This window comes from Hermetia illucens, chromosome 2, assembly GCF_905115235.1.
Source record: "Hermetia illucens chromosome 2, iHerIll2.2.curated.20191125, whole genome shotgun sequence".
Lineage (NCBI taxonomy): Eukaryota > Metazoa > Arthropoda > Insecta > Diptera > Stratiomyidae > Hermetia > Hermetia illucens.
Window position 1 is genome coordinate 165,288,890 of NC_051850.1, and position 23,610 is coordinate 165,312,499.

Sequence of the window (23,610 nt, forward strand, 5' to 3'; positions counted from 1 at the left end):
GAGGTCAAATATTTGGGAATTACGCTAGACTAAAAATTACTCTGGAAGACACACGTCGGAAACACTTGTCGGAAAGCCACGAGGGCTCTGATGACTTGTAGGTTCATAGCAGGAAAAAAACCAAAGATACTACTTTGGATATATACTGCAATAGTAAGACCAATGATTACCTATGGAGCAGTAATCAGAGCAGAAAGAACCGAACTCAACACACAAGCCAAAGAACTACACGAGCTCCAAAGACTGGCTTGCGTGTGTATCAGTGGGGCAATTAGGACATGCCCAACGGCATCCCTAGAGGTCCTTGTGGGATTAACCTCTCTCCATAGGCACATATAGATTCAGGCAAGGAGGGCAATATTCAGGATGACTGGGAGTATCAGTAAGGCGGGGAGCTGCCTAAACCGAAGGATGATTCTTTCTAGGCGGTATCCCAAATTACTGATACCAGGGGATAACATGACGACGAGGTTTCACTTTGATAAGAAGTTTGAAACACGTTGGAGTAGCAAGGCAAACTGGGAAAGCGTGACTGGAAGATACGGCTGAAACCAGCAACTAATTACTTGGTAAACTGATGGCTCCCTCACAGAAGAGGCAGCGGGTGACGATATCATTGGTCCAAGGAAAATGTACTATATTTGAGGCGGAATTATACGCCATAGACAGATGTGCCTCCTTTAATCTCTAAAGGAACTACAGGTGACAGAACATTGTATATTGTATATATAAAATAAGTCGAGGCATCTGGGTGAATACTTAATACCGGATGCAAAGTTGAAAGATCTGGAAGTAAGGAATATACTACAGTTCCTGACGGTTATAGGCTTGCTTGAGATACTATGATTAATAGGTACACTATAACCAGTAAAAGGGGCACAATAGTTCTTTAAGGACGCGGTGCGACTTTCCTTTAACAGAATAATAATAATAAAGGAATAATAAGTGTGAAAGAAATGAAGTTTGAAGGAAATCCAGATTGGGTTGGCCAAACAAATGCAATAGCTACCCACTGAAATAGAATTAGGATAGCTAAGTTCAACTTAAGCTGGGAATAATCTACCAATGTTGAAATGTAAGTCACTAATGACAAATAAAAACTAAAACCCAGCCAACCAGGAGGAGTTCTACCTGGTTCGTCATACTCCGTACCTCTAAATTTTAGACTAGAACTTTAAATAAGAATATTTGAAGTTCTATAGATAAGCCTCAAAAATGCTTTTGAGAATGAAACACTTGCTAAATTGTCATGTATGCTAAAACAGCATTATTTCTCCACCTTGCTTCTACTTGCATCCACTCTAGTAATTTCAAATTAATTTCATATTATAAATATATCTGATTTCTGATAATTTTCAAAACCACAAAAAAATTCACATGTGTACTGAAGCCCTTACTGACAAAAAATAAAAAAAACAAAACATTTCGCAAAAGATTTTCCATCTGGCAATTCCACAAGCTGATAAATATCCTAACAATGGGCGTTAGCATTTTCACCCTTCAAAGAATTGAACAGGAAAAAGAGGAGCGAAAAACAACAAAAAAACAGTTGAGACAGCCGGACAGCAAGGCAGGCAAGCAAAAGCTCCATACTCGATTCTCACACAAAATGCTACTACTATGACGTCATAGAAAACGTCGTCCTTCCCTACGAATGTGTATTAAGGCCACAGACAGAAGCTCCTTTTTCCGCTTTGGCACACTACATCCCGTTCCCTGTGAAGCGTTTATGATTCCTCCAAGTGAGCAGACCGGCTGTACGTATGTACACCTAGAACTAGAAAAGGGCAGCGGCCAGGAGTCGGGACGAAGGGTGCGGGAGGACCCTGCATGGCAAGGTGCAGGGCCGCGTACAGGACTCCAAGCATACATACAGTGTGTAGCCTACAGTCACACACTAGACCATAACACGGGACACACCATGTATCCGGTAACTACTAAAGCTCGCAAGGTGACATGGCCTTTGCGCGCACAAATCGATAAAGTTCGCAGCTATACGAAATTCCCGGGGAAAAGGCCTGCGCATTCGCCACGTGTCCTTTCAGATTGTTAATAAATTACCAAGCATTGTACCGTTTAAAATTACATTCAGATGTTCCCAAACAAACAACAACAAACAGACGAACTTCACTCTCCATACCAACGTCCTTTGCAGATACGTTGGAATAACATTGCCTTGTGCCATCCGCACAGTATCCTTGCTCGCATACACTCACACGAGTTCGGCTCGGAATCCAAGGAAAGTCCGAGTTCCAATGGAACCTTTGTTAACCACTTTCGCTGGCCTGCCGCTCTCGCTCCGTCCGCCCAATTTCCGTATATCCGTCTACAGATTCGAGCCCCAGCTGCCCTCACAGGGTATGCAAAGCTCTAATAACGCCATTTTCCGAGGATTCGAGGAGCAGCACCTGAGAGTGTATTAGATGTAGTCTCGGTCGCACCCTCAAGTCCTGAGAGCTCTCAGCGATGTAAAACCCAAGCAGTTCAGTTTAGTTCCTCTCTCTACGGTGAAATTTACATCTTCGCATCGCAAACTGTGCAAAAGTGATTTTTGCAGGCGAACATTTAGGGTACAGAGAATCCTTGAAGAACCGAAAAGTATTTTTAATCAGCATTAGTTCTAGTCGTTTGTACAGTTTTAAGTTGGTCACGTTCGTGCAGTGCTGAATAGTAGTTAAAGCGATTTTAGAAGTTTTAGATACCAACTAGCGAAACCAACGTTCCAAGGATGCAGTAGTGAATCCAACGTCGAAGGACACTCCCGAATCGAGAGTTAATTAAACGTGAAATGAAACAGCCTTAATCCTGAAATTTTTAACGAATTTCTGTCCGTTGCTCATCTAATTATATATACATGGTGTCTAGGTGTGATTTTTCCTCTTGTTTCCTCGAACTTTTATCATTTTAATTTTATATATGGTGTTAATTGTTATTGGGACCGGCGCAGGCGCAACTCGGGCTGCTCAGATACACGCACACACCCGCCGCAGCCATACGTGAACTTGATCCTGTGCTTGTATTTCGCGTGTCCCGCCCAGATTTTTACCAGTCTTGATTTGAAAACGGTATGGTGCAGCTGAAATAAATAACGCTAGTGAAAATTTGTGACTACTAACAGCCCTCAGAGTAGAACCAATCGCAAGTCGGTCTCTGATCTATGAAAATGTGTAACGGGTGCAGTTTGCGTTTATCGGAAAAGTGAAAAACGAACCCTGAAGGTGGACCAGCCTCCGGGCCGGAGCTCCGTTCGAAAGACGTAATTTGCAAACCCAAGGCAGCGTTATGAACTGACCTCTGCCCTATAGGCTCCGCTTCAGTATTCAGTACACCCAGAGTGCACGATTTTCCAGCGTTTTCCCGATGAAACTCAAGTGCTGTGCAGTTTTTTCCACGTAAGGGTAGCCGAGACCAGAGCGAGCAGTTCATCGTTAGGCAACCGACACCACATAGCGGACAGGAAAATGCTGCCCTCGCTATTTGTCGAGATGGAACATAACTTAAAATTATCTAATTCGAAAAAGTGCAAACGGTGAGATGGACTTCTGGCCCAAACTCAGAGTTGTCGTCGGGTGACATAGTGCGCTTAAACGAGGGGGCAGCAGCAGGGCAGTGTCGAACTCCACCTGCTCATCATCGCTCGCTTTTCACATAGAGAAATGTTTTACAAAATTGATTTGCTGCCAAGGGCTCGCTTCGTTACCCTATGGCTAGCGCTCAATATCGCCTTCATCATACAGGAGCCAAATCGCAAGCTGGTTGCTGTCCATGCAGCGTAAGTAAAAAGCTTTGCATTCTTCCCATCTCCCAGTTCCCCATAGTCCTGGCAGCGTGTAAATATTGGAGCTGGCAGAAAAAAAAATTACTAAATCCATCATATCTAACTTATTAATTTCCAATAGTACCCGACAAGCTTGCTCCGGTGTCAGCCACCGCGCGCCAACCACCCCTAGTGGTTGTGCCGAGCCTGGCCACGTCCCATAAAGGACCACGTACTTCAAGAGCCTCAGTCTCGGAGCCTAAGCCTCCGCAGACACCCATCCCCCGTTTGCAGACCTGTTCAGACGTTTCCTTTTTATATGTGTGCTAATATGGCAATACCCGGAGTGCTATCCGATAATTTTGCACTTAACACGAGAACGCTCTACACCCAAAGTGCACTTAAGCCGTTGTGATCAAGGGTCATTCCGTAAAGGGGTGACAAACACTTCAAAGTGCAGGCATAATGCCAAGGAGAGCCATTCTGGTTCGTCAAGACCATTTCTCGTAATTACAAGGGTACATCATGTTCTTTTCTTGTACAAGCCCCACCAGGCCGCCTCCCACCCCCGCTCCCGCTCCCGGCTCCACTATTGCAAATTAAAAGTAAAATATACGAACGCTAAATGAGTTTGTACAAACAAAAAAATTTTAATTTATGGTCGCTACCACCCAAAGTCGAACACCTGAGCTTCAAAAACTAGTTCACCACGACACAGAAGAAAGTGGAGTTTAGGGACATGGAGCACTACGCGACCTGGACAAAACATACGCCGCCATCAACGTCGCCATATTTGCCTGCTCTCCTGTCTCCTGCTCCTTTGTGAGCTGCTTAGCATGGGGAAGCGTGCCAAGAAGAAGACGAAGCTTAGCAGAGAGATAGAAGAGGCTGCTAGCAGAGGGACGAAATCAAACGACGGGAGCAGGCACAGCTTTTTGCACACCATAAATTCTAGGCATTGATTTGTTTTCGCCACACACCCAAACACAATATTCGGATCACCAGCGTAGGACTTTAAACGGCAGGCAGCCAGGCTTCCAAGGAATCAAAACTCTATTGAAATATCAATACACCATCACATTGCTTATTTATAGCTGCCTCGCTCCCAAGTGCTCCCAGCCTCATCTCGTCCTTTCCGGTCCTCCGGTTCGTCCTCTCCCAGTTTTCATGTTCGTCCACTTTTCGCACTCCCGTTTCCAACTTTTCTAATGTTTCGCATCCCGAAATTTTCAGTACTGGTGGAGGCAGCATGTTGGGCGATGTTAACATATCTGCCATATTGGACTCTTTCAGCGTCAGTTACGACAAAAGAGTAAGACCCAACTATGGAGGTAAGTGCCGCCATCTATATTTGTTGTGTTTTCATTGATTTGCAATTATTTTAGTTTCTTACATATATCCTTTATCCTTTTAAGTGCGTTTTGAGAATATTCAACAGAAATAATGACGGAAGTTAGACAATTCCGACTTTTTGATTTTCGTTTCCTTTTCCTTTTTTGGGATTTCCAGAGTTTATCTGTCGAGCTCCTAGTTTAAGGCACTAAGGCCTGGTTCGTATATACCCACACCTACCATCGCCTCCTGAACATATTTACATGTTTTGGAGTAACCCGAAGCGTATGTAGGTGTTATCCTTAGATTTAAGATAGAAAACCTTAGAAAACCAAGTCCATCTGCAAAAAGGACACTCAGAACGCACTATGCAAACTATTCCGGGTTGTGCGTACCAACTAGGATTCCTCATGTAACCAAGCTTGAATGACGATGCACGTCGAGCAAATCTACAATCAGCATACGCTATTTTGTTTGTAAGGAACATCCAATTTCCGAGCTGTCTATTCTCCGGTCAGGATGTAGAAGATTGCAGACGCAGCAACCACCCTAGTGCGCAACATCACAACAATCTGGAACCTCCGTGCATACACACAAAAGTATATGTTTACAAATCGTGAAGAGGGATAGGACATGTCTAAATTGACGAGGTAGATGATAACTGTTTGAGAGTAGGAGTGTAAGTGGGACGCAATAAACATGGATCAAGGAAATGTGCAAACAAGAGCAAGAACTTCATGATGGGCAAATAGAAGAGAATCGTTTGGAGGCATGAAACAGGACCACACAACTTGTTTGAAATCGCTCAGAATGACTACATCATGTTGGGGCGGAAGCTTCAAGTCAATTGAATAGCGAGAATTGTTGAAAACTTTATCAGGACATTGATTGAAATATGAAAGACAATCCTGACACCATTCAAGAAACCAATACTCCGTGGAGAGACAATGTCTGATTTTCAACTACGTCCTAATTCGGTTTCCAGTTTAACAAATTTAATTTTCTGCGTATAAAGGGAATATCCTGTAATGAAACAATATAAACAGGAGCAGGTAACAGTAGATATTTCATAGCCAACTTCTGGAACATTTTACATATGGTCTTCCTGAATTTCGACTTGAACCTTCCAATGATTGTCGTTCATGGCAAATAAGAGTTTAATTACAAATTTGTTTCCAAATTCAAAGGACTTCCTTTCTCAACCCTCTGCCCTATTTTCTTTTTTTATTTCAAATTTGATTGTCAACGCAGAGCTTCTTCTTTAGAATACTACGTGTCTGGTCTGGATTTTACATTGCCTCAGGTGAAAGAGTCCTTTAATATCATCAAATTCCATGTCTCAAAAAAGGCGTACTTTCTACTCAACAGCAATAATAAAAAAAGAATAACCACTGTTTCCCGAAATACTGCGTGGACTCAGAGTAGTGACAACTCGTCGGGAGCTGCCTCACCTCTGCCCTGAGAACAATGTAACCGGAAGCGATTGCAAGATGATGTTTATCTCCTCATATGACATGAGTCGCTATAATCACTCTTGGTCAATCTGCTCCCAGGGCAGCTATGGGGTTATTTGTGATGAATTTTTTCGACCCTGAACCAAACCGCTTTTCCGAAAAAATGGATGTTCTGCTGAAACTGATAGGTCTGCAGGCCAAAAAATTGGGCGACAGTTGCTCCCCAATAAGTCTGGTCCGTCATCAAACGGTGGTGTAATCTGAAACCCCTAAATACTTAAACAAAAGTTGCACTAATTTTTTGCTCTAAACTCCCCGATCCTTCTTCATCTATTCACAGCCCCTACTCTTTCCGGTTGTAACTTAGAAGTTTTTTTTGGAAGTAAGGTAGGCGAATGTGTTTACGCACAGAATGTTGGACTCCCGCAACAGTACGCTGTCGGACTATCAACTAAACACCTCCCTGTCATCAAAGAACTAGTCTGGAACCGTTTGACCCATTACTCCGGCTAACCCTCCCGCTCTCCCGGCTTTGGTAGCCTTGAAGTCAGGGAATTCCTTTCACCAATGAGAGGAGAGGGAAGGAAGGGAGTTATTAGTTCAGATAACCCCTTACCATCCGATCCCTCCGCCGGTCGAGTTCATTCCTCTTCGCAATAAGAAGACCCCGAACATAATGCGCAATACGATTCCCGCTGCCAGCACTCTTCGGCATGTCTGGAGAGAGCCCCCTGTGTCTGCATAAAGCTCCTGTCGAAAGCTGTCCCACCTCTCGCAAGAGAAAAAGGTGTGTTCACCATCGTACGCCACTCCATTGCAGAACACACAATCAGGAGATCGCGCCTTCCCAATCCTATGCAGGTAAAACTGAAGCTTAGAAGTTGGGTAAGGAAGTAATCACTCTCACCGTGCGTTCGGTGCAACCTAAATTGTCGATAAGCCGCGCAGTCCATCTGCCCCTTTGCTCATTTTGCCAAGAAAGATACCATTCATTAGAGGTAAGTTGACATTCTTCGCGAGCAACCACTTCTCTTAAGTTCTTGCCCTTACGGTAGTAGATAGCTTTGCCCTCCTTGGCAAGGAAGGCAACGGGGATCACCCCCACGATCGCCATCACGGCCGGTTCCAAGACATTGCGACAAGCAGACGCCACTCGCAAAGCTCCCCGCGTCTGCACTTGAGCAAGGCGCTTATGATGCATCTCCTTGTCAAGGGCATCAGCCCATACCTCCACGCCAACTATGGTTGTAACTCAGTAGTAGGTCCTTAACTATGGCTATAATTTAAATATTGTACACCCTGGAACAAGTAAATGATTTCACCTTCTAACTTACCTATATCATGAACCCTAAAAGTGCTGTTCAACTCCAACGATTTCAGTGGCAATTAAACTTTATACAAGGCTCTTGAACAAGAATCGTTTGCCTGTGTCATTTACTAATTAAGATCATCAACCCTCCCAATACTACATCAGCTGAAAGATGACAAGATTTTTAATATAAACTACCCTTTTTGGCAAAGTTGTATTGCAGTTAACTCCGAGGGCAATACACTTGGTAGGACGAAAAGTTCAAGCCTTCGAAATGCACCTCCATTTTCCCGATGACTACCTCATTTGAAGTGAATCTCTTCCTTGGTGGAGGATAAGTCTTAAAAAAACAGTAGCGAAGCAACCACTTCAAATCCTAATTGTTCCAATTTGACCACTGAGTTAGCCACCAGATGGTACAACACTTTATTCGTCGACATATGGGGTCCCTTTTCCTTTATTTCGTCGTTCAGTTCATCTAGTAACTCCTTCCTTTTTTAAGGTAATCCATACATGCGCCGCCTGAAAACCGAATGTTCAAACCTCCCTGCCCGAGCATTGGTCTTTCGACCACAATGAGTGGCTTTCATCGCGTCAGTAAGCAGACTGTCTATGAAACTCAGACGCATAATAATGGAGCTGCGTTTCATTCCTTATTACAAACCGTCGAACAAAGTCCGCTCGATTACCCCGCAGCAACGCCAAATGCGCTGCTGTTTTTGGTCGACGATCAGGAAACGCGGCACTCATCGCACAGATGGTTTTTCACGTCCAACATATCGTGTTCCAATCATTCTTTTAAGGCTCTCTTTCGGTTTTCCATACACAGGACCATGGAATTATATGAAAGTTTCTATAGAAAAAGGAAGGCAAATATCGGAAACTTCCGCAAAGATGTAGACTTCGATATGATGAGGCCGACCAAAAAAAGGGGTGGGCATCTTCTTCATATAACCTAACTTGGACATTGAACTCAAAATTCAGATCTCTGACAGATTTAGCAGCGCACTAGATATAAGAGGATGATGAACACAAACGGTACCTCACTCTTGTAATACTGGCTTCAGGATTTATATAAGAGGACCACACCTCGACTGGACATCGCTTATGACACAAATATCAACCAAGATTTTTGTGACAATCTTCGGACTTCAGAATAGAATAGAAGATTCGCACTTTTTTAAGCCCTGCAAAATAAATTCGAAACGATAAGAATAATTGACTAAGTAAGTCCACATTTTGGGGGCGTACTTTAAGCTATGTTCTCAACGGCGATATCCTCCAGGCTGGTAGAGTAATTCGAGGACATCCAGTCCGTCAGCACGCTCATAGTCACCCCCCTCTGGATTTCCGATCATGGAATCACAAAGAGTTGAGATGTGGGAGACGCATAACCTCTGAGCACTCAGACCGTAGTGGCATATTGTACTCGAAAGAACCAACGCACGGGCCTGGCAGGTTCCTGTATTGGCAGTCCCTCGGTGGCTGCGTTCAGCTAGTAACTATCAAAGGCGGAATCCACTCGAACAACCTAACAGCCGCTGATTTCAGATGACCAAGACTCATCACCTGCACCCAATTAAGCAGGTTTTCTGTTACCTATGAAAATACCCAATGGCACCCAATGGTACTGGGCTATTAAAGGACTTTGCATAATCAATAATTCGCATGGTCAAAGTTGCGAAGAGGAAGGAGAAACCCTCAGACACATTTTTGCTACTACCCAGCTCTAGCTTGAGACAGGCTGCAGAAGCTAGGTAAACAATTCATTGAGGTCTGCTTCCACTGCTCTCTCCACAGACATCGTCTTAGGAGCTTACGGCATTAAAACAGCGGCACTACAGCGCTAATTTGGCTCCTCGGAGCGACTACTATACCTACCACCTACCCACCTATCTAAGAACCATTGAAAGTCGAGTAATTTCAGTCCTTCTCTGGTCTATCCAATACTTTCAATCACTACGGAGAAGTTGGATGAAAATTAGATTTCCTGGGGACTCTCATTAATGTCAGCTATAAATCACCCGCGCCAAAAATATGGCTTAGCAAGATGCCAACTGCGACAACTATGTTAAAATTTAAAAAATTTACATTTCCGTATGCTCCACCAAATGTCGACTTTGAGTTTTCTCATTCGAAATAGATCCAAAAAAATGTGTAGCCACCGACCGGATCCCTTCCTTCAAAGGAAGTGGCATTTTAGGCGTTCTCCAATCCAAGCAGATGTATAAATATAGATTATCCATCGGAACAATAACGCCAGCATTCAAATAGTTGAATCTGGCGGTCTCATCGCCAACTCGGCCAAAGAGTAAACTTAGCCTGTTGAGTCAGCAACCAACCACAGGTTAACGGATGACTTTTAGAAGTCAGCTAGAAAGACTCTATTGGTGCAACCAACGGAGCACCGATGAGAAAAGGTCCTACAATTACTGCTGTGTAGTTGGAGGTATCCGAGCTGTTGGTGCGCCGGTGAATTTTTCAAATATTACCTTATCCTCTTCGATAATCTTGGACCTTTGAACCTTTGTTTCCCACAGGCCACCAAGGGTGATTCTGGTGAAAGTCAAAATAATGCCTTCCTTGTCGATCGAATCTACATATAGTGCGGCGGCAGCGTTGAATAAGGGATAAAGTTGATCCTCAACTTCCATGAAAACTCCTCCCATCGCTGCAGAATGTATCACACAGGTTTCACCGCACCTTGAAACGACAAAAGGTCACTTGAAAAGCGGAGGCGGTCAAATTCAGGTCTAATTCAGTGTGTAAAGTCTTGATCACAAGAGAAACTAAAATGGCGACGTAACGCCTAGAGACTTCCTATCCTTGACAGCAAAAATAACGGGTAAAGTTGACCTTAATTTGAAAATGTGGCTAGGCACTTCTTCGGGAGATTAGTGGAAGGAACGCCATATGCTAGTCCAACGGTGTTTGTAGTAACACAGAACCTCAAGTTGCAAAATGCTCACGTCTCATGCTGATATGATGCTCCTTAGGCAGAATGATTAGATAATGCCATCGTTCCGAGAAAAAAAGTAGTCTAGATGTTCCCTTATGCGTACGAGTCATTCAATATCAATTAATAAAAAATTTCGGACAACTGGAGAGGATATCTTGAGGTGTTTTTGGCCACGAATGTTTGGAAAGTATCTGCGTCTCCTTGAACAAGCTTCAGTGATGCAAATTTACTTCGGCCTTCGGCTGAAAGATAGCCTCCAGTACTTAGTTGCTGAGGAAGTGCGACCCCAGTTCGCCAGCGAAGACATTACGTTGGAGGAACATGTTCGAAGTCAATTTCTCTCAGTTTCCTCGACGCGACCAGGAGACCTGCTTGAAGACCTTCAAAGTCCACCGGAAAGATTGGGCCAATGCCCAAGCCCTCGGTAAACCCGAAATGGTACATTCAACCGAAAAGAGGTATATCTCAAGATAAAAAGGTGACTAGCCACGGATATTCAAATCCACAAGATTCTGAGCTAATCGGAAGTGTTTCCATATGGCATTTAGTATCAGTATCATGATAGCGCTGACCTAGCGGACGGCGTAAATTGTCCACCTCACCGGAGATGAACGCACCCAAGTTAAAACGATCTTTAAATCAGACCAGCCGAAAGTTTACTGCTCATCAACTGCTTCCTAAAGCAAAGAGAAACCAACTCGGGTGAGTACCAGCAAATCGTAGGGATCCAGAATTCCGTTTTAAGAGGTAAGCGCTCTCAAGCCAAAGAGAACGGCTTTGATCGCGCTCGTCGTCCGTGCACACCGCGAGGCACACGGGTGATATCAGAACGCAGCTTAAGTTGAAAGTCATTTACCACCCATTTGAGTACTTGCATATCTGAAACCCTATGTGTTACGTAACGGTAAATGGTTCCCAAGTGGGCATTGATTATTCTGAGCTCTCTTACTGAGAAGCGCTGCGTTTGTACCTTATTTGTTCACTAGGAATAATTGGTCTACACCAAAGTGGTAGACAGCTACGCTTTCACTTTGGTAGTAACTCACAGGATGGGGAGGATGAATCATCCTCCTCAGGGTCCGATAAGGATATATTCTTGGTTAAATAACGACTGCTAATGAAAACAAAGACAGGTCTCAACATTGATCTTTGGTCGAAATAGTAAATCAAACAGCTTGTCCAATGCAGAGGTTGAAAGCATGTAAATAAAATCAATCTCCAATTGGGAGTGTAAGGCAGTGGTTAACCTCGATTCTGAAGCCGAGGGGAAATGGCTCCCGCGCCTCGTTAGATCTGAAATCCACCCGCTGTTACTCATGCTTCCACTCTTTCCGTGAAGCTGCTACTGGGTCAGTAAATAACAAACTTCATGGACAAGCGTTCAAAGCTGAGAAGTCGATGTTAGCATTGTGGTCAGCGAACTGATTAGGCTAGTGAAAGTAGCTAAAAATGGGTCACTCATTCAAGGGAAACGCAAATAATTGCTTTGACGTTGACTTATTCCCTAATTACACTGATAAGTTAGTCATCAAAACAATACTCAGTCTAGATTAGTTAATGTAAGGACAAAGCTAAAAAATCGTTACCTTCACTAACGCCCGTTTTGGACCAAGGCCCACCGATTCGATATCAATGGAAGCTGTCTAACATCTTGACCTAAGTCATCGTCTAAGGCGGAGTATTCCGAGTCTTCTTTTTCTACCATTGATATTACCCTTATAGAGTTTACGGGCTGAATTATCCTCATAACATTGTTGATGGCTATGTTAAGGATTGGAACTTATTCTCCCGCAAAATCAATGAGCATGTCCCCGAAAAACGACGAAAATCAGTTAAGAGATAATGCAAGTTTCTACAGAAATATTAATAACAAAAAAGGAATTCTGTCAGAAACAACTTGCAAACTACATAAGCTATGTTTCTCCAAAAATTCCAGCACGATATGATTAATTGATTACTTGATTCACGTGAATCCTAGATACAGTGCTTTGCTTTACAACTAGGAAAATAAATCGGAAAGTATCTGCAAAGGTTGTTAGTATTATTCATGTACACCCTGAAGTTGATTTCGTGCCGAGGTAGAATTTCAATAAAATTAAATGAATCTGAAACTAATATCTTTTTTGACTTATAGTATACTAAAATATCCTGCGGAATAGAAAACCTGAATGATTTTAGCAGACTGACATTCGTGTTTTACACCAATGTGTCAATCAGACGATATTTACAGCAAACATATCTATATCCCATATACTACCATATCCTATATTTTTTATGAATCCGCACTATTAAGTACTACCTCCAATTCCTTGAATGAATCCTAGAGGATGCCGGAACTATGTTAACCACATTTGATAAATATGATATTCGAATCGGCGCCCAATGTGGGCTCAAAAGTGAAATTTGGATTTCAAGTGTACTACAAATTCTGCTGAAAATTGCTACCAGTAGCCACATAATATACGCATGAAGCAAGTGAAACTGTTTCCCATTGGGATGCACATATCTAGAAGGTCTCAACGACTTCAAAGTTCTTTTGCAAATCGGCACCCAATGTGGACGTAGTCCTTTTGATTATTTTTCAATAAAAGTAGATTATGCATTGATTGTGTCGTGTATCTGTAAAAAATATGCTGCACGCTTGATGTATATATGAAAGCCTAGGTTTTGGCATCAGATCATACGAAACAGATTGCACATCATCATCATCATCAACGGCGCAACAACCGGTATCCGGTCTAGGCCAGCCTTAATAAGGAACTCCAGATATCCCGGTTTTGCGCCGAAGTCCACCAATTCGATATCCCTAAAAGCTGTCTGGCGTCCTGACCTACGCCATCGCTCCATCTTAGGCAGGGTCTGCCTCGTCTTCTTTTTCTACCATAGATATTGCCCTTATAGACTTTCCGGGTGGGATCATCCTCATCCATACGGATTAAGTGACCCGCCCACCGTAACCTATTGAGCCGGATTTTATCTACAACCGGACGGTCATGGTATCGCTCATAGATTTCGTCATTGTGTAGGCTACGGAATCGTCTATCCTCATGTAGGAGGCCAAAAATTCTTCGGAGGATTCTTCTCTCGAACGCGGCCAAGAGTTCGCAATTTTTCTTGCTAAGAACCTAAATTTCCGAGGAATACATGAGGACTGGCAAGATCATAGTCTTGTACAGTAAGAGCTTTGACCCTATGGTGAGACGTTTCGAGCGGAACAGTCTTTCTAAGCTGAAATAGGCTCTGTTGGCTGACAACAACCGTGCGCGGATTTCATCATCGTAGTTGTTATCGGTTGTGATTTTCGACCCTAGATAGGAGAAATTGTCAACGGTCTCAAAGTTCTATTCTCCTATCCTTATTCTTCTTTGTGTTTGTGTTTGACCAGTGCGGTGTGATGTTGTTGGTTGACTCGTCTTCGGTGCTGACGTTGCCACCATATATTTTGTCTTGCCTTCATTGATGTGCAGCCCAAGATCTCGCGCCGCCTGCTCGATCTGGATGAAGGCAGTTTGTACGTCTCGGGTCGTTCTTCCCATGATGTCGATATCGTCAGCATAGGCCAGTAGTTGGCTGGACTTGAAGAGGATCGTACATCTTGCATTTACCTCAGCATCACGGATCACTTTCTCGAGGGCCAGGTTAAAGAGGACGCATGATAGCGCATCCCCTTGTCGTAGACCATTGTTGATGTCGAATGGTCTTGAGAGTGATCCTGCTGCTTTTATCTGACCTCGCACATTGGTCAGGGTCAGCCTAGTCAGTCTTATTAATTTCGTCGGGATACCGAATTCTCCCATGGCCGTGTACAGTTTTACCCTGGCTTTGATATCATAGGCGGCTTTAAAGTCGATGAACCGATGGTGCAACTGTTGTCCATATTCTAACAGTTTTTCCATCGCCTGCCGCAGAGAGAAAATCTGATCTGTTACTGATTTGCCTGGAATGAAACCTCTTTGGTATGGGCCAATGATATTCTGGGCATATGGGGCTATCCGGCCTAGCAAGATAGTGGAGAATATCTTATAGATGGTACTCAGCAACGTGATACCTCTATAATTGCTGCACTGTGTGATATCTCCCTTTTTATGTATGAGACAGATAATGCCTCGTTGCCAATCGTCAGGCATTGATTCGCTGTCCCATACCTTGAGCACAAGTTGGTGAACCACTTGGTGTAACTGGTCGCCTCCATATTTAACCAATTCGCCTGTAATTCCATCGGCTCTTGGCGACTTATGATTTTTTTAGCCGATGAATTGCACGGACTTTTTCTACTAAACTTGGTGGTGGCAGTATTTGTCCGTCGTCTTCAGTTGGCGGGACCTCCAACTCGCTGATGTTCTGGTTGTTCAGTAGCTCATCAAAGTACTCAACCCATCGCTCTAATATGCCCATTCTGTCGGAAATCAGATTTCCCTCTTTGTCTCGGCAGGATGAGCATCGAGGTGTATAAGGCTTCATCCTGCTGACTTGTTGGTAAAATTTCCGCGCCTGGTGCGGTTGCTCCCTGTACTTTTCTAGTTCATAGACTTGTTGGTTCTCCCAGGCTTCCTTTTTCCGTCTGTCAAGTCGCTTCTCCGCTCGATGGAGTTCGTGATAAGTCTCTGCGCGTGCCCGCGTTCTTTGAGAATGCAACATTACTCGGTATGCGGCACTCTTCCGTTCCATTGATAGCTTACATTCATCGTCAAACCAGCCGTTCCGACTCCTTTTGCGGCAGGGGCCAAGTATGTTCGTGGCCGTATCCATGATAACGTTCTTCAGATGATTGTGAAGATCATTTGTTGATGCTTCATCTTCAGGTCCTCTGTTGACTGCGGTTATTGCAGCATCCATTTCCCTCTTATAGGTATCGCGGAGGGTTGTGTTGTGGATGGCTTCAGTGTTCACTCTCACCTGATTGTCAGAGGGGATTCTAGGTGGTATTGTTATTCGGGCTCGGAGCACCATGCCAACGAGATAGTGATCCGAGTCTATATTGGCCCCCCTATATGTTCTGACATTCATCAAGCCTGAGAGGTGGCGGCGTTCGATCAACACGTGGTCAATTTGGTTGAAAGTGGTTCCGTCTGGAGAGGCCCACGTATGTTTGTGGACCGCTTTCCGCGCAAACCAGATACTTCCAACAACCATTTCGTGTGACCCTGCTAATTGAATAGTCCGCAGTCCGTTATCATTTGTTTTTTCGTGTAAGCTATGGGAGCCAAGGTATCGCCTGAATACGGGCTCCTTCCCTACTTGGCTGTTAAAATCCCCAAGTATGATTTTGATATCATATCTGGGACAGGCTTCGAGGGTTCGTTCTACTGCCTCGTAGAAGGTGTCCTTCTCCGACTCTGCAGTCTCCTCTGTAGAGGCGTGAACGTTTATGAGGCTTATATTTCTAAACTTGCCTCGCAAGCGCAGAGTGCATAGCCGTTCGCTTATGTTTTCAAAGCCGATAACAGCAGGTTTCATTTTTTGGCTGACTAAGAAACCTACTTAGAGCATATGGTTTACTGGATGACCGCTATAATATATGGTGTAGTGGCTCTTCTCCAGGAAACCGGTCCCTGTCCATCGCATCTCTTGCAACGCTGTTATATCAGCCCTATATTGGGACAGGGTATCGGCTAGCTGCTGGTCAGCTTCATCTCTGTACGGGGAGCGCACGTTCCAAGAGAAAATGCGCAAATCTTTATTCCGTGTTCGTTGCCGGGTCCGTCGTTTTAAAATCCGTCCTGTCCGAGGCTCCTGTTGTGGCTTCGTAACGAGTTGTTTTCCGTGTAGGGTTGTCAGCCCTGCCCAACCCCCAACCTGGAGGACCAGTTGGTACAATTTGTCCCGTTTTTAGGCGCGGGAGACTCGCCTTCATCCTTCTCCGTCTGCAGCTTTTCGTCAAGAAAGAGCTCCCAGCGGTCACCACGTGGAGGTGGAGATAGGGTTTGGTAGTAGAGCTGTTGGTGTTGGTTCAGCAGGCATTTCCCAGGTTTTATGCTCCATCGTGGGTACCAATCCACGTTTCGCCCCGGGACCTATACTACCCTTTGACCACCGAACGAACCATTACTTTTATTTATTTTCACTTCCGGTTCCTATTTGTCGTTTGGATAGCACCGAAATACTCACATTCCGACCTCGAAAATAACATTATTTGAATTTAAGGATTCAGTTGGACAATTTCTTTTCCACCACGAGTCATGCAATGGTCGCACTTAGTAAAGCCAAGCTGCCCCACTCCCTCCCTTTTTCAGACAATGCAAGAGCCAAAAGTATCACAAAACACAGCGACTACGCAATATAATCGTTTATGCAAGGATTACTCTTTCACACACCATGATTTGAGATTGACTCTCGGAACAGATTCGAGTAGTACGACCTCGTCTTGCTTGTTACAGACGTTTTCATTCCACCAACAGAAAGGCGAATATTTGCGACTGGGATATTTTCGTCATCTTTTCGATAATGAATATTTTCCGGCTTTCCGAAAGCACCCCCTCCAAACCTGTATGAAAAAAAAAATTATTATAAACATAATCGCATTGGAGCTATAGCATTCGATAATCCTTTTCAAAAGGCGAATCTAAAATCTAGTCCGCGGATGTTAACGCCACCCGGTATTAGAGCAAGGATTTCCGAATCAAAAAGCACGCTTTCCAAGCGCCAATGGCATGCACAAACGCAGTGCATGAACGGAGAAAATTGATACGTGGAAAAGAACTATTAAGAAGTAGTTTCTGTCGACCCTTCTGATGGGTGACAACATATATCAGAATACCAAAGTGTTCCATATGATCCATATGATCATTACCAACACTCACCTTTCAATTGAATGATGAAGGCGTTATATTTTACTTGACTCTTGAACCCCACGAGTTTTCAAATCACAAATAGTGCAAGAAGAGTGTAGAATCACCCAGCAAAATTATATCTACAGGCAGAATGTTAGATGACCATAAAAATATCTCAATCTTTTTTTAAAAAATTTGCGATCCCTGCCATTTGTCAATATAATTCTGCATTTTTATTCATTATTGAAGTAGCCATGATTCCAGCTAATTGATTTTGCAATCTACAACCCCGTCTGAGGAACAGTAATATAAATTCCGTTCCAGAGAGATACATTTGAATGGCGAAAAATAGGGTAAAAGCCGAGAACTTATAAAGTAAAAATTTGCGCTGTTAAAGGAGTTGGTTTCATAGTAATGTTCCACTTTCTAATAAGAAATTTCCGCAAGACCCAATTACTAGCTCAAACTACTAGCATCAAAAATATCACGTATATCTACAATTAGCAACAACTTCCTCCTCTCTCCCCCTTTTTGCCATAGGACCACCTTTAGATATTACTTTATGGAGTAAGCTCCACCCCAAGATATCGCATCACTTTATAGCTGTACCTCGCATCCATCTCACACTATCACTATCTCTCATGAATCGTCCTAAATTACCTTAAATTAGAAATTTACTGCCAGCAAACTTCCTCTAGTTTAAATACCTTCCCTATTCAACTCCTCAAACTAACCACCACATTCGGCGTACTGTATAATGTCTTCCTCCGCTTTCGAAACCTTAGGTAACATTGCACGTTCAAGTCATCGCCTCTATAGCTGCACTGGGGCCAATTGGAGGAAGCATGAGTTGCTAACCTGTGAAAGAAGCACCTGTAACATCTGACCAGGTTCAACACACTCTTAGATATATGAAATGATAGCGACCTTTTTAAAACTGCCACCGCTTTCTCTACCTTATTTTCAGTGTTCTCACTGTAGTTTGAAAAGATCATGCAAGTAACGCATTTCCTTCATAAGATACATGGTTGAGACCGCACATCTTACTCACTTTAAAAGCGTCGCTTTTGCAGTACCGCTGGCTTCAATCGAATAAACTTTCTCATTCTCGAGTCTTTCACAGCTAAGGTCAAGGCCAGACAAGACCAGGATAAGCGAGGCTTCATACATGGCATTCTAGAAAAAAGGCTCCTACACAAAGTATTGTGATAGTCCCATCAAGCTATCTTCCATAATATAATGTAGATGTATTAATGTTAATATTAATCCATCTGAATCAAAGGACGGCATTCTTGTCATCCAGGATTACTTCCCAGCATTCGTATCACTCATAAATCGAGCTTGGCAAAACCTTTATTAGTTATCTATCTGTCTAGTCCAATAAGTTGTGGATTAGTTCTACCGTTATGTATATCGTTTTGTCATGCCCAAAAAGAAAAGACAAAATCTTCCAGAAAAGCCGAATGAGCACCTTTATTTCCCATATATCGATATCACGAGAATCAGTTGTCTTCTTACTCAGTGAGTTTTAGTCTAAACCAGGAAAAGTTGAGGATTAAAACTCACTTCTGGATTAGTCTTCTTAGGGTTCGCGACTTCGTATCCAGGAGACATTTCAAGCAATATAAATATGGCTTCACTGATCTCTTATAAAGTTTCGATAACACTATTCCCCTGTATTTCTGTCTGGGAAACATTCCTTCAGTCATGCATACTTCAAAGAAGTTCAGAGACGATTTTAACAGGCAGCTTAAGCATTGTGTTAGGAATGCCGCCTAGACCCGAAACCTTGATGTTGACAATCCTTTCACACACATTGATCTTGTCTGTTCTTTCGCAAATCGCCTCTAGTTCCTGCCCTATAACTGCGGATATCACGGTGTACTATTTGTTATGGGCAGGAAAGAGCTCTGCAGCGAGTGTCCTTAAAGTAATTTATAATCGTTGGCGCAACAATCCATGTTGGATCAGGGCCTTGAATTGTGTTAGAGCACTTCATTCAAGACCGTAAAGACTTCAGATAAATTATATCTTCTTAGTTTATTCAGCTTTACCGTATACGTCTTTATCCAGGAATCATTTCCGCTTTTACACATAGCCATCTGAAGTACCCTCTCCTATTTCGACTGACGAAATCATCCAGCTTGGATACATAGAGACCGTAATTCAGTAATTTTCTCATTTAAGAAATACTTTGTTTATCGCCATTTCGGTGTAGAGGCATTGGTCTGATAGTCACTGTGGGTATAGTGTTCACTTACCTGCCAGACCATCCCCCTCGCCAACGAGGTACTGAGGTAAATCAAATCAACAATTGAGCGTAGCCCTCCGCTTCAGAAGGCTGGCATGCATCCAGCATTGGTTAGTACGATGTCCAGCTCCCCGAAGGTTTCAAACAAGATTTGGCCGCTGGGGTTCGACACTCGACTTCCCCAATCTAAAACCCAGGAATGCCATTGTTCCTTGGATGGCTTGCCGTCCACATGCCCATATCGCTGCGTCTCCCGGTGAGTCTTTCACCCACGTAGCACGAATGTAATTTCGCCACGTCCACATTCGTCTCTCGAATGGTTGTGATGTGACCTAGTCTAGGTCTTTGCACTCGATCACCAGTTGGCCGCGAAAGCTCTTCTCGATTGATTTTTTTAGTTCCAACAACAGATCCCCCTTTTGCGTACGCCTGATACAACTCACACTGCTAGCCAGGTCTGTCAGTTCCAGATCGGCTTTGACTTTCCGAAGGATATCGGCGTAGGATATATCTCCTTTTTTGGAAATAATGATTAATTTCGGACGAATCTTCTTTTTCTTCTTTTGCCACTTTTTGCCGCCCACTTTTGTCCATTCTTCGGGTTTACCAGCTGCAGGCTCTTCTTCTTTTGTCAAAGTTGGAACCATAATCGAAGAACCACCCGGAACTTTAGCCGGCTCAACTTTCTTTGGCTATAAGGCTTTTTTCTCCTTGGCCGCTTTTTGGACACCAAGCGATTCACTTATTCCATCCTTACTCCGTTTGTCCACGTTCTCACCTATCTTATGTTGAGGTGGCGTCTCCCGCGTGACTTTGCCAGATGACGCGTGGGCGTTTTTCTCCTCCACCGCCGTAATTTAGGGCAACTTAATACCTCGTTTCAGAGCCCCGGTATTTTGGTGGATGCGTTCCCCCAATGAAACAAACGCTGTTACAGTTTGCTGCCTTACACCATCGCCTTTTACAGCATCGATAGTTATGTCAGTCCGGGGACTCTCCAAGTTCCTTTCCGAATCCTTTAATGAATCCCGACTGACTAGGGGTAAAGTTGCCTTCAGTGGTGACCTCCCAAGTTTTGAACTTTCCGAAAAAGATCCGGTGTAGATCTCATTTCCACTCCACCAAAAATCTATTATAGTACTAGATGCCCAAGTAGCCAAGTTTCCCACTACTAAGGATTGCGGTTGCTGGATATCGACAGCCGGGAGCCCGCTTGCCCACTCCCATAAACTGCCGGTACTGGGTTTCCGAAGCCCCGCACCATACAAAACTACCTTTCTCGTTCTCCATATTTGGTTTGATATCTAAGTGTCTTCCCATAGCCAATTTTTATCAACGAGTGGTGTTTACTTGCCACATACCCGGTCTGCGCATAGGCACGCCAATGCACACACATCTCCTGATGCGTGCATGTGCATTCCCATAACGCATCCACCGAACATTCCCTTATCCGCAAAAGGGACCCGCCTGATGGGAGATTCGTCCTTGAAGAATTATTGTGCCCCTTTTACTGGTTATAGTATTCCTATTGATCATAGTATCTCAAGCAGGCCTATAACCGTTAGGAACTTTAGTATGTTCCCTACTTCCAGATCTTTCAGCTTTGCATCTGGTATTAAGTGTTCTTCCAGATGCCTCGACCTACTTTGCACAAGTGCCGGACAATGTCCCAGGACGTGTATAAAGGTTTCGTCCTCCTCCTCACAAAACCTGTAGGCAGTGTCCGTAGGTATCCCTAGCTTCCCTAGGTGATAGTTCAGCCGACAATGACCAGTGAGAATTCCCACTATGATTCGGAGGTTCTTTTTGGTGAGGTTTAAGCAATCCTTTGTGCGTATGGGTTCGTATCCCCCAATAAGCACCCTTGACTGCTCGATTCCTGGTAGGCCCATCCAGTATAGTTCCCTCAACCGTTCCTCTTCATTTCTTAGATTCATAGCCATGAAACCGTTTCCGATTCCACAGAAGGGTCCTGGTCCGTGTAAAGGCGTCCCTGCTCCCTTCTTGGCTAGTTCGTCCGCTGCCTCGTTGCCTTCCAACACAGCATGGCCTGGAATATATTGCTCTACCTATGTCCGAACCATCTACATCCTAGCCTAGTTTTACGATGAATACATCCCCATCGAATTTGAGTCCCTAAATAGCCGTAGGCCCAAGCTCCTTAGCCTGAGTTTGACAGAGAACTATTCAATCAAAAAATTCCTCAAAAACCCACTCTACCCTACCCCCTGCCTTAAGTATATCGCAAAAGGCTAAGCTGTCACTGACATTGATTCCGTTGAAATTCATACTCGCGAATTCTACATTGCATTTTCTTAATCTACCTTTTTCGCGCTTGGATCATCATCATCCGGCATCCGGTCAAGGCCTGCTTTAGTAAGAAACTCCACTCCAGACATCCCGGTTTTGCGCAGAGGTTCTTCAATTCCGCCAATTCTGTCTATCTGCCGTCCTGACCTACGCCATCGCTCTATCTCAAGCAGGGTCTGCTTTTTCTACCATAGATATTGTCCTTTCCGAGCTAGATCATCTTCATCCGTATGATTAGGTGACTCGCCTACTACAACCTGTTGAGCCGGATTTTATCCGGAATTGTACGGTGGTGGTATCGCTCATAGATATCGTCATTGTATAAGCTGCGGAATTGGCTTTGAAGTCGATGAAAAGATGGTGCAACTGATGGACATATTTCAGCAGTTTTCCGTTGCTTGCCGCACACAGAATATCTGATATGTTGCTGATTTGCCTAGAGTGAAGCCTCTTTGGTAAGGGCCAATGATGTTCTGGGCGCATGGGGCCATTTGGCCTAGCAAGATAGCGGAGAATATCTTATAGGTAGTGCTCAGCAACGTGATGCCTTTATAAAAACTCCACTGCGTGATAAGATAATAATAATGCCTCGTTGCCAGTCGTCAGGCATCGATTAGCTGTCCCACACCTTGGGCATCAGTTGATAAACCGCTTTGTGTAGTTTGTCACCTCCATATTTAACCAATTCGACTGTAATTCCATCGGCTCCTGGCGACTTATAGTTTGTAAACCGATGGATTCAACGAACTGTTTCTTCCATGCTTGGTAGGGACACGTGTAAATTAAAACAGATTGTCTTAAATCAATGCCATGTTCTAAGCTCGTGAGATTTCGGAATAAAAAAACAGTATGACATTGAAATTAAGGCGGGGAAGAATTTGGGTTCCCCAGAAACGGTCCGACAGCAAAGGTCAAATTTGCCATTTGCAAGGCAATGGAACGATCAATTAAACTTATGTGTAATGATGTACTTAGCGTCCCGGCTATAAGGGAGGCGGAGTGGTGAAGTGCAAGGCCAACATATTGAAAACACTATTATTAACATATGTTTGGCGTAGGAAAATGCCTCCGACTGCTTCAAACAACAGACAGACAAATGTTTGTGCATGTTTTAGAGATCAGACAGACAAATGTTTGTTTCACACAAAATCTTTTTCTGCCGCAGACAATATCTTTGGCTGTCTAACGCATCAAACAGACATTTGTCAGATAAATGTCCGTTTCAGCCAAAAATTTTTTCTGCAAAAGACAAATCTCTGTGTCTGTCCCACACATCAGAGAAACATCTGTTAGACAAATGTCTGAACATGCATCCAATATCCGTCTGAAACAGAATCAGACGGTGTGAAGCAAACCTTTGGTTGAAGCAGACATTTGTCTGACACAGACACAAAAATTTGTCTAGTGCCTGAGCCACACTCAGTAATTTGTCTGATCTATGTCTGTCTCCGTCTGTGTCCTGATAGCT

At 43.8% G+C, this 23,610-nt stretch overlaps 1 protein-coding gene across 10 annotated transcripts in view; it reads left to right on the forward strand.

The window, feature by feature from the left end:
- The first annotated feature begins 2,149 nt into the window (after positions 1 to 2,149).
- The window catches only part of LOC119649986 (gamma-aminobutyric acid receptor subunit beta), a 78,587-nt gene continuing 57,126 nt past the window's right edge, over positions 2,150 to 23,610 (forward strand). The window contains exons 1-2 of one of the 10 annotated variants that reach the window (XM_038052436.1): positions 2,150 to 3,772; positions 4,991 to 5,088. In XM_038052436.1, the coding sequence (XP_037908364.1) occupies positions 3,657 to 3,772; positions 4,991 to 5,088 (214 nt within the window). In that variant the 5' untranslated portion in view covers positions 2,150 to 3,656. Of the gene's footprint in view, positions 3,773 to 4,990; positions 5,089 to 23,610 lie in introns of those variants that run through there. The other 9 variants (XM_038052438.1, XM_038052432.1, XM_038052433.1 and 6 more) reach the window with 9 other exon arrangements.